Here is a 12171-nt window from a genome sequence, read left to right on the forward strand (position 1 = left end):
TGATGATGATGATGATGATGATGATGATGATGATGATGATGATGATGATGATGATGATGAAATCGTATTTATAGTTCATTTCATTTTCTAAAATAGTGTGTCTATAGTAAGATCGAATGATTCTGAAGATTAAAAAAAGACGAACTTGAAGTAGTGTATTGCTATAAATTGAAAGGAAGTTATGTAATCATTGACTAGTGAAAAAGTGATAAGATAAAGAAAAGTGTCTAATTGATAACTATTAAGAATAGAATAACTAAAAAGTGCAATACTTGCTAATTCATAGTTTAGAAAATATTCAGAAAGGAGTTGAAATAATAATTTTTAAAAAAGATAAATTATAGAAGATAAAAAAGAGGTTAGAACCATGGAAGAGTAAGGGATTGAGCATACTGTTTTCTTACGCAAAGATTAGCCTTCAATTGGTGCGTAGAAATACATAAGATTTTTATTTGCATTCCTGTTGAGATGATTCTCTTGATCGTGTTTATGATTTTGAAGGAGGTATTCTAGTGAAGCGGAGTGACTAGAATTGACAAGATAGAGTTTTTGACTGACTTTGATAATCTATTGGAAAGCCCAGCAGAATAATGTTCGAAGATGTGTTTCAAATGAGCTCACTTTGTGTGGCAATATAATCTGTTCCTCATGAGAGAGTGAGTTGATGGATGCAAATTGGTTTGATCCAAAGCGGGAAATGTTGCTGAGGTAATCGGAATCCAAGTTTACAAACCTAACCATTGCATTTAAAACGAATTTGTACAATCGCCCTCGCTACCTTAACCATCGATACAGGAGTTTTTAGCTGAACTTTGAGTAAATCCTTTCTTTTCGAAAAAATCAAAACAATTTTCTTATTTTTTCTTTACTTACTTAGGCCTGTTACCCCTCGTCGAGGAGCATAGGCCGCTCACCAGCATTCTCCATCCAACTCTGTCCTGGGCAATCATTTCCAGTTCTTTCCAGTTGTTATTCATCCTTTTCATATCCTTCTATTTCACGACGTAATGAGTTCTTTGACCTTCCTCTTTTCCGCTTCCCTTCCGGATTCCAAATTAGGGATTGCCTTGTAATGCAGATTGGTGATTTCTTTAATGCATGTCCTATCCACTTCCAACGTCTTTTCCTAATTTCCTCTTCAGCTGGAAACTGGTTTGTCCTCTCCCATAAAACGCTGTTGCTGATAGTATCCGACCAGTGAATGTTGAGTATATTGCGAAGACAACTGTTTATAAATACTTGTACCTTCTTGACGATGGATATAGTAGTTCTCCACGTTTCAGCTCCGTACAGTAGAACTGTCTTGACGTTCGTATTCAAGATTCTCACTTTGAAGTCAGTTGAGAGTTGTTTTGAGTTCCATATGTTCTTCAATTGTAGAAATGCTGCCCTTGCTTTGCCAATCCTCTCCTTTACATCTGCATCCGATCCTCCTTATGTATCAACGATGCTTCCCAGGTACGTGAATGTTTCCACTTTTGTATTTTTACCTAATCTTAATATCCATATCTCGGTTCTTACATAAACCATTATACTGACCTCTCATCAAAATATTTTCTTAGTCCTTTTCATTCATTATGCAATGTACCAACTGTTTGATTTTCTGAATAATCACTTTGACTATTATATCCTCTTTCTTGCAGTTACTCAGTGTTATTTTATAATAACCATGGTATTATATAATTATTTTGCAACGCTACCATTCGATGAGTAGTATTTCTTTGTTTAAATATCATATGTATACAATCTCTTCTTGCTTTTAAATACTTCTCAGGTTTTATGATTGTATTCTACTGAATTGTAACAATCTAACTCTTTGTTACCGTAAATATCTCGATTTTGCTGAAGTATCTGACGCAATGGCGCACATCACCCTACGAGTTAAGATATCACTAGTGGAATTTCACAGACCTACTCCTTTCACGGTTAAAGGATGACCTATATATGACTGAGGGTAGATTCAGGCAAAACCTACTGCTTAACGCTTCATTCTATTCGGATACAGATAGGTATGGCGAGTATCAAGCTTTCCTTAAAGCTGTGTAAGACCGACATTCAAACTAGATCGTTCTCAATGGAATGTACAGTAGAGAATGTAAACCAAGGTAAGGTTTCACTACCGATCTGTTCTATCTTGAACGCTCGTCAATTCAATGTGACCATCGTTTCATTCACTCGACCGCTTCAAGACGAGGCCTGATAACCAGGTATTTACTCATGATATGTGGGCGAGGATGGTAATGATTGGTGGTTTGTTTAGTCAGACTAGTAGTCTGACAGGTACTAGATGAGTTATATATTCTCTTACTCTTATTATTATTGTGATTGTTGTCGGTTTTTGGTGTTGAAATACACTTATGTTCTAGTCAGGCTAATCACGTGTTCTTGATCTGAGTTGTGTTGAAGTCCTGTAGAATAAACACTGGGAGGGAATCTAGTTTAGATATTCGCCTAAGGCAAATTAACATCCCATTAGTGAAGACGAGGAAACGCCGACCGTTATAACAACTCGTGTCTTTTGCCTGAAATGGTGGTTGACTAAATACACCAACAAGGTAAAACATTTGTATCCACTATTTCTACTCGGAACACGTCTCAGCATTTGTATTTAGGTACTATTACTACTTACCTCACTTTACTTACGCCTGTTACATCATTATCAGTTTTCTTCAATTCGTATCTTCCCTTATTACCATTAATCTATTTTCAGTTGCTTCATTACACAATCATCTAATGTTTGTTAACTCAATGAGTTCTAATCGCTATTTCAATATTCTAGAACTTTCCCTCCCAAACTTTATTTGTCCGAAACAAAATTGTTATGACCTTATTAAATCTATTGAAATCTTTGCTACATCATGACACACATATTCATCTTCAATCACCCTCGTATGTGTAAGTATGTCAATATTTGTATTAACGTTGATTTTAAAATATTATGGGTTGTAAGCAGCTGATGAGAACCTAGCGAAATAGGATGAATTCATATTATTCTGCATCAATCTTCGTTCTTGCTCTCTTTATGATAGTAAAGGGAACTATATGTATGAAACTTCCTCTTTTACTTTTCGCTTCAGGATTCCAAGTTATTGCTTGCCTGAGGATGCAGTTTGATGAGTACTCAATGTGTATCCCATCAACTTCCAGCGTCTTTTCCTAATTTTCTCCCAGCTGGGAGTTGATTTGTTCGATGATGTTACCCAGATACGTGACACTTCCAACTTCCTTCACAGTTTCGCTATCAAGTGTGATTGGGTTGTTCCCTGCGTTGTATTTGAGGATCTTGGTTTTTCCCTTCCGTACGTCAAGGTCTACTGATGCAAAGACTGCTGCTACACTAGTTGTCTTCATCTGCATTTGCTCGTGTGTATGGGATAGAAAGGCCACGTCATCCGCGAAGTTTAGGTCGTCTAGCCGCATACAATCTGTCCACTGTATTCCGTGCTTAACCTGAGATGGAGTTTTCATGATCTAGTCAATCACCAGAAGAAACAGAAAGGAGGAGAGTAGGCAGTCTTGTCTGACTCCGGTCCTCACTTGGAATGCATCTGCTATCCATGAACAACTCTAGGGACACTGGTTCCTAAATAAATACCGAATCTGACTAGTTAGAGTGCTGTTAATCGATGCAAAGACTTGGAAGTATACGTCATGAGGCGATAGCACAGAAATCAATCAGTTCACACAATGACATGTCAATTAATCAAACGGCAGGAAAAACTTTCAGAACTGTAGGGTAGGAGATATGTGACGCATTACATACCTAGATTGCACTCTTCAAGCTAGTCACATCAATGGCGTCATAGTTGTGGAAGCAGTCATCCAGTAGCTACTTTCAGCATACTACGTTGCAAACTTCATATGGTATTCGAAAAAAAAGGAAGAAACTAATATAGAGTTGACGGAGGGCAGAAATAACAAAACTGACCACGTATAATCGCTATCTACACAATAACTTTAGTCTGGTGTTATTTTTTCAAGTAGTCCAGACATGGCAAACGTGGGTTTAGAATCATTAAATGGGTTTTCGTGTTACACAGACGCATACGATGGTGTTACCTGAACAGAACTTAGCTCCACACGTCGTTAAACCACCTCTCAAATGCAAGACTAATACAAACTACCCTATGCATTGTTCATAGCACAAAACTAATCCAATGCAACACAAACATATTTGGGGCATGTCCAGTTCTGGTAGCCCAAGATGTGCATCAAAAAGTATTATTTTAGGGCTCCAATCGAAAGCCGTATTAGGAGTTCCTTCATGGTCCTGTTTTTGCCCACTAAACGAAAGTGACGCGTCACATGACACTATATTTACCTGGTGTCTAGAAGATGTTAGATATCCCAGTGGATATTTACACCTACCAAGTTCTGAAGATATTTGACATTGCTAAACATGTCAAGCGTACAACCTTAAGTAAGCGTGACATGGCGTCAAAGCTGTTGTAGAGAACGCTCCATACTTTTGATCTACATTGTATCTAAGACGAACATTGCACGTTAGATGCCATTCACACGACTCATTGCATAATCACGTAGTTGCAATCAACCAAGGATCTCTGTACATGATGACTAGCGGAGCGATGAAACTAAAACCTTTGAAAAATTTGACTTTCTATAGCTGTTTATTCACTTATATGAAGTACGTTTTGATGGACTAATGGTAGAAAAAAGTCTAGAGAAGCATCCATATTAGGGCAGAAGCTATGGTCAACCTAAAGATTTTGTCTACAGATTACACGAAACTAGTCATATTTGAACATTTCCATAAACCAACAGTTTCACTGTATGATTACTCTAACTTTTGATCAGACGGTAGTTGGAGTCCAACGACCGCCCAGAACTTCACCTATTTCAAAAGCACAAGATGTAATTCGAGAAGGAAAACTATGTAAGAAAACAATTTATCATTCAAATAGAAACGTCCAGATATACACGTTTATGCAATCATATCGAAAGGTTCACGAGATCATAGATATTAAATAAATTTCTTGATCATGTCCTCAACTTTAGCAATAGAAGCCCCAACAACATCCCCGACTTTTTCACCATTTTTAATGGCTATAAACGTTGGCATAGCTGAGATATTGTACTTTCTGGCGGTCTCCTGAAAGATAATATCACATCATTATAGCACGTTAATAAATTCGATAGTAAAAGCATCAGAAAAATTTCACTAGACTTAAAAAAACAGTAAACTAAGTTCCTTAGAGTGATCTTAGAATTACTTACTTCAAGTTTGTCGACATCAACTTTCACGAAAATTGCATCATACTTCTCGCTTAATTCTTTGAACAGAGGAGCTATGGTTTTACACGGGCCACACCATGTGGCAAAGAAATCAACCACAACCAACTTATTCTTATGTTGCTCTAGCAAACTTTCCAAGTCACCCTAAAAGTTAGGAAACAGTACGGTAAATCATCAAGAGAAAACAGGGCGGTGTAATATACAACATAGTACCAAATACTTGCATAAAAGACAAAAGGGTTAATAAATATTGCGAGCAGGTAATGTGGCAGATCAGATCAATAATTGATTCGTCTCAACTGCTGGTTTGAGTTGTGTTAGTGGCCACACTATACATATTTAATACGCCACAACAACAATTTCACTGATGGCATGGAAACTTACATCCTGTTTCAGTTCAATCAGCTTAGACATTATTACCAACTGTCAGGTTAGGTACTCTGCCACGAAGAGAATGACCGTCCAATATTCAATGTACAATATGTATGTATCAAACATGTATTGAACAATAGACTACTTTGTGTTCGCCTCCTGTCTTTACGGTACAACTCCAGGTACTTATTTATTTTCAATAGATGGTGGTCTGGCTACTCGACTGGGCCAATGCAAGTCAATATGGCAGTTGATTGTTGGTTAATAAATATTGTAGTTTGAGTTCAAATGCTTCAAATGATTTTGGATAAAACAGAAGAAGCCTTCACTTAATGGCCTTCTGTATCTAGTGGCAGTGGGTCACCGATACCTCCAGGCAGGAACCTATGTATTTTATCTATAAAAGAGGCAAAAGAAAAAGTTGGTAAATCATGGTAAGATATTGCCCGTAGTCCTCAAGAATATGTCAAGTTTTCTCGAAAGGGACTCCCAGGAAGTCGGTTGGACTAGCTCGGTCGGCAGAAAATTCCAGCACTTGACTGCTGTTGAGGAGCAGACATTATGTCCACTGTCCGTTCTGCTGTGTTGAGTCTCCACTTTCTGAGTGTTAGCCCTAAGGTTTGTGTAGAAACTAAGCTTAAGTAGGTGTTTAGGGAGATGTCTTGAAGTGTTTGAGATGCTGTAAGCCACTGGAAGGTTACATCTAAAGCGCCGCTACTCTAATGGGTAAATGTTCAGTGATTGGGGGCACTCTTCATAAGACTTGAATGTGAGTCCTCTAACTGATTTTGTGGCTCGCCGTTGGATACGTTTCAGAGTGTCCTATCCTTTTGGAGTGAGGGAGGAAATATTATATATCTGTACTCTAAGTGGAGACGAATAAAACTGTTGAAGACTATGTAGAAAGTTCTTCCGTCGAACTGGCCGAAAATGTGCTTCAGTGTTACCAGTGGAAGGTTTTTTCGGAAGGCATTTTTGTCGCAGTTAGCGTAAGCCTTCAAATCGTAGGGTACCAACACTCCAAGATCTTTTTCAACTTGAGATACTTTTAGAGGAAAGTTGCATAAATTGTAGCTGTGGTCTGCAACATGTCTCAGATTGACCACTTTACACTTTGAAGTGTTGTCCGTTGTTATCTGCCTGGCTTTGAAGTTGAGTCAGATTGTCTTGAGGTGCCAGTTTATCGCCTTGGTTGTATACGTCTTTCCGCAGTTTTACGTTGTCAGCGAAAAGTAATAGGTCTGACAATACCCGCTGTGAAAGACCGCTTACATTAATCGAGAAAAGAAGAGGTTCCAGCACTGAACCCTGGGGGAACCCACCAGGACATTCCATGGCCTGAAAGTGAAGTTAACCCTGACCTTAAAATGTATATTCTTTTTAGAGAAAAAGGGAGCCAATCAGTTAAATGTGATTTGATACCCGATCATTCGAGCTTGTTGTTAGGACAAATATGATTGGTCTTATCAAAGGCTTTTGAGAAACCTAGTAAATGACGCCAACCTTCCCGTTGCGATCAAGGGTGCTTGTCCGTCTGTCCACCACAGTCGGCGTTTTCGTTGCACAAGAATGATATTTCGTGAAACCGTGTTGTCGGTATGAAACGAAGTTAAGGGATAATAAATAGTCTTACATACCATCGCATATCAAGGACTCCATCATTTTTCAGGGTATAGAGAGAAGTGCTACTGGTCGGTAGCTTGAAGGTTCGCTGCGTTGACCTTCTTTAAAAATTTGTGTGATATGATCCAGCTTCCATATTTCCGGTAATGTGACTCGGCTTGGAGAATGTGAGAGCGTCACGCTAAGCGGTGTTGCCGAGATTGGAGCTGCTTCCCTCAGTATAGTAGAATGAACCATATGCAGACCAGGAGAAATGTTTTCTTTTAGGTGTTTCAGTTTCCAATACACCTAGTCAGCGCTGAGGTTTAATTCGGAAAGTTCTGTGCAGATGAAGCTTTCATCAATATAGTTAGTGTGGGTCGAATGAAATGTCCGAGAGTACTGTCCATCCAGAAAGTTAGCAGCGTCACTGTCGTTGTTTGTCGAGCCAATAGGACTTAGCAGTTGGGAAACTTCAGTTTTGGCTTGTCAAAGAGAGTCTGCACGACGGAATAAGCTTTGGGGATTGGAGACAAATTTATCGATAAACTTTATCTGTTAGTGAAGCCTGTCTTCTCTTATTGCCATTGTGCATTTGGTTCCTTCTTTGAGTTGCTTGTATGCGCTGTTGTTACTAGTTCGTTTGTATTCCTCCCACTGGTGTCTTTCGCGGCTTAAAAACCGAAATGTGGTTCTTTATGATTGTAGGTTGCTTGTAGGTTTCAGGGACCGTTTGCGGAACAGACTGCTTTCCAAATCATAAGATCATGTGCAGTAAAAAATCCTAGTGAACGTCCACATCAAGTTGAGGGTGAACTGCCCAATCAATCTGTCGTAGATTTTCATGTAAAGCTGACACGTTCAACCGTTTGAAAATCCAACGCTTGTTGTTGGCAGAATGTCTTAGCTGAGATGTGCAGATAAGACTGGAGGTTAATACGGCATGACAACTTTAATCCAGGGGAGCTAAGATTGACAGGTTGTCCATTAAGGATTATTCGTAAGTAAATACACAGTCTAAGTGCGACGGCATCTGACTGTTACTCTAACAAGTTGCTGATTTGACATTTTTGAATAGTTCCAGATCTTTAATGAGGTTGAAGTACTGGGCTTCAGTAGAGTTATCACCTCCAATGTACGAATGTTCCGCGAAACTGACTTTGGGAATATTGTGGCCTCCTAGAACCAGGACATGTGTGTATCCGAGACTATTAGAGCGGGATGATCCTCCCAGCATGCAATTTTCGTACTTGATGTCAGCAGTGAGCTTCCTGGAGATAACCCCAACTAGAGAGCTCAAGGTTGTATCCTGAGTTATATATGAAACTGTGTTCTAGCAGACCATATTTTATCATCATTTTCTGTATATATCTTATTGAAGTTGGTTGTTACAACCAGATAACTAATTGGTGGAACATGGAATACGTTTAGGTTTACTAACATAACTACCGAACAGTAATCTGACAGAATCAAACAAGAAAGTATAAAGCTGTGTTTTTTTTAAAGAAAAACATCCAATAATTGGTTATCCTCAGTTGTCAATGACTTCGTTGACTGGTGCCACATCTTGGTTTGGCCTTCTCCAGTTTTCCAGCCTCCTCGTACATCACAACTGAAAATTATACACTGATATTATTAGTTTTCCACATGATTTTATAAAAAGAGCATTCGTTAAATGTATAAAATTGTTAAAAATATCTAAACAAGTGAGAAGTAAATTCAATCATGATCAATAAACCAACTGACTGTTTGAGTAGTAGAATAAACATAACCATTTGCTACGGCTGTCTCCCTTAATTTCACCGGCAAAATTACTTGTGGTGATTTTAACCGCAACATTCTCGACTTGATTTTATGTCACAATGTCACACCGACATCTGTAGTGGGTAGCGAAAAGTTTAACAATAGTGATCGTAAAATAATTCTCTTCACTCTGACGTTTATTGCAAAATACAACAAATCCAAGACAGTAACGATGCGTTTTTAACATACAAACTATGCACATGATGAATAGGAAAGCTCTCTGTTTCTAATAAAGCGCCCCGACTGGAGTAGTCCGTTTACTAGTGATAAGTCTTCAGAAACATTACAAATCTTCAATATCACCACAGAATTCGCCCTAGGCACTATTATCTCTAAAATGGCTTTTAAAAATAACTCCTTATATCAGCCAAAAACGCAGGGCTGAGGTACCAAAACTAAAACGGATGTATCGTATATCAAAAGAATTCAATGCCTTGCACCAAATATACTCTGTAATTGAGGTTTTGGAATGTCAGCACGAAAAAAACATAAACAAACAGAGGAACGTACTGCGCTTACTAAAGCACCTAGATCCAAAAACAAATGTCATCTTAAAAAGCTTATAAGAGAAAACAGATCACAACATTGACTTTATACTGTACGATGGTGTAACATATTATGATAGAACTGTCATACATAAACCTCACTTCCCAAATATTAATATAAAATGCACCAGCAAAAATAATAATAATAATACTATAGTGAACGAGAACATCAGTTGGCACAACTAAATTTATTTCAACACAAAATTACAGAATCTCTTAGTAAAATCTGAGAACCACACAGTAAATTCATTTGCAAATGTCAATCAGTTGTGTCAAACTTGACTGTTCCTTCTGCAAAATGTTAATCAATCGTCTCAGACTTGATTGTTCTTTCGTCTCCACACCAATCATTCTCTGTTCTCTTTCATTCGATCTTCTCAACCTTCTGTCGCGATTGCTGGTACTTACTACTTATATCTATCGACATCAGTAGCACATACCACAGTACTATTAACTCTGATCTTAGTAATATAAAAAACCCTCCATCAAAACCCTTGAGTAGAACGCAGGTTCTGATGCACATGAAATCCCATTGATTCTTAACAAAATGGAAATACCGGACATAAGAACACCGTTGCTCAAAATATTTACATCAACCTTAGAGGCAGATACATAACCCGAAACTTGGAAGGTAGAGTATGCTGTATCCAAACACAAATCAGGACCAAAAACCTGATCTGAAAGTATAGACCTATAAATACCACCCCAATTATGTCAGACGTAATAGAAAAACTGATACGAAATCAATTACCTGATAATCAAATTGAAAAAGGCTTAACTGAGCCGTCGCAGCACGGCTTCATAAGAAACAGGTCCTGCTCTACATGTCTGATAGACTTATATAACGAAACCACTCACATACGTAACCAAAGGCGACCACTGTTTGCACCATGATTCGATGTCAAGAAAGCTCTTCGTAAGGTACTACGGCGCGCCTGTTTCAAAAAGTGCAGTGATTTCCTACTTCTGATTATCGTTGCCTTTGTGTACTTGTTACACCAGAAAGCCTCCCTCGTCTAATTTAACTCAGAGTATTTCGCTTAGGGTTTGAAATTTTGCTAAAAACCTTGTCTTGTGGTACCTTCTTTCTCATTGACTCTGACACTTGTGTTACTATTGACGCAACAAATAAACAAAAGCAATGATAATCACAACAAGTAAAAAACCACTGCCCTTTTTGTGTTACTATTGTGATTATGTCGTGTTTTAAACCCTAATCTAATTGCAATGGTTGGCAGTGCTCACAAATGTGGACAGCCGAACTGTTTATTTCCCGTGGATGGAGTGCAGAGTGATGAGTGTAAGAAGTGGTTCCATGAAATGTGTACCCGTCTTAGTCCCGCTACACACAAAAGATGCTCTAAGCCTAACTAGCACTGGCTTTGCATGTTCTGCTGTACAGATAGGACGTTACTAATCCAGGAGGCTATGAGCCTATTAGCTTTGCCCTGTAAAAAGATAGTTGTTGCGCTGGTAACACAAGTACTAACAGTGAAGAATGTGTCAGTGTTGTACATGCTGTTACGGGACGTGTTAAATACCCTACTGTGATTGACGGAAAAGTGAAATTTCCGTTAAGACTACCGGAATCACCACTTGATATTGACCCGAATAGTCATGCATCTCCAGTGGAAATTGAGGACCCGCGTAAAACCGTCGCCGTCCCAAATAGTCCCGATGTGGCTGTCTTGAATGATGAAAAATGGACGGCAGTGCGGAGGAAGAGAAAGCTGAAGATAATACGCACTTAGTTCGCATTCTGAGTCACTCCATGCACTACTACACTCTGATAGTAAGGCAGAACACCCTAGAGTGACCGAGAAGATCTTAATCTCATCAAATATTATTGCGAGTAAATTGCCAGAGTCAAACGATCCAGATCCCTAAATTAGACACGCCCATGATTTGGAGAGGCTCGGAGAATATATCCGTGGCATCTTACCAGATAACTCTAAAGGAGTTCAGGTCAAAATATTGGTTAGAATAGGTAAGAGGGCCGATGATAGTGTTCAACCCCGACCATATAAACTCTTCAAGGTAATCCTAGGGTTGGAGAAACGACGTTATCTTCTGTTAAGTAGCCCTCGTAGTCATGACAATTCTGACATTCGAGTAAGACCTGATATATCTCTTGAAGATAGAATAAAAAGGAAGACAGCACTAGCTATACTGGAAACCCTTCGACAAAACGATGAGGATAAAGTCATATGGAAAACTAATAATATCAGTGTATAATTTTCAGTTGTGATGTACGAGGAGGCTGGAAAACTGGAGAAGGCCAAACCAAGATGTGGCACCAGTCAACGAAGTCATTGACAACTGAGGATAACCAATTATTGGATGTTTTTCTTTAAAAAAACACAGCTTTATACTTTCTTGTTTGATTCTGTCAGATTACTATTCGGTAGTTATGTTAGTAAACCTAAACGTATTCCATGTTCCACCAATTAGTTATCTGGTTGTAACAACCAACTTCAATAAGATATATACAGAAAATGATGATAAAATATGGTCTGCTAGAACACAGTTTCATATATAACTCGAGATTTATACTTGTGACCTAAATGCTGTGAATTCTATTCATCTAGGATTACTA

General features: G+C 38.5%; 1 protein-coding gene across 1 annotated transcript; it reads right to left on the reverse strand.

Annotated features, from left to right (window-relative positions):
• Nucleotides 1-4891: 4891 nt before the first annotated feature.
• Nucleotides 4892-5740, reverse strand: Smp_008070 (Thioredoxin, Trx1). Its single transcript, XM_018798763.1, has 3 exons — nt 5638-5740; nt 5236-5397; nt 4892-5110 (listed from the first exon to the last, which is right to left on the reverse strand). The coding sequence occupies exons 1-3, from the start codon at nt 5665-5667 to the stop codon at nt 4982-4984; spliced, it is 321 nt and encodes a 106-aa protein (XP_018653673.1). The 5' UTR covers nt 5668-5740; the 3' UTR covers nt 4892-4981.
• Between the last annotated feature and the right edge of the window lie 6431 nt (nt 5741-12171).

This window comes from Schistosoma mansoni, chromosome 7 (genome assembly GCF_000237925.1).
Source record: "Schistosoma mansoni strain Puerto Rico chromosome 7, complete genome".
Lineage (NCBI taxonomy): Eukaryota > Metazoa > Platyhelminthes > Trematoda > Strigeidida > Schistosomatidae > Schistosoma > Schistosoma mansoni.

Bases quoted from the DNA above. Each gene is read 5' to 3' on its own strand.
- Smp_008070 (XM_018798763.1), bottom strand. From the start codon at position 5,667: ATGTCTAAGCTGATTGAACTGAAACAGGAT. The intron at 5,398-5,637 runs GTAAGTTTCCAT...CCTAACTTTTAG, and splicing joins TGATTGAACTGAAACAGGAT to GGTGACTTGGAAAGTTTGCT. The intron at 5,111-5,235 runs GTAAGTAATTCT...ATTATCTTTCAG, and splicing joins TTGATGTCGACAAACTTGAA to GAGACCGCCAGAAAGTACAA.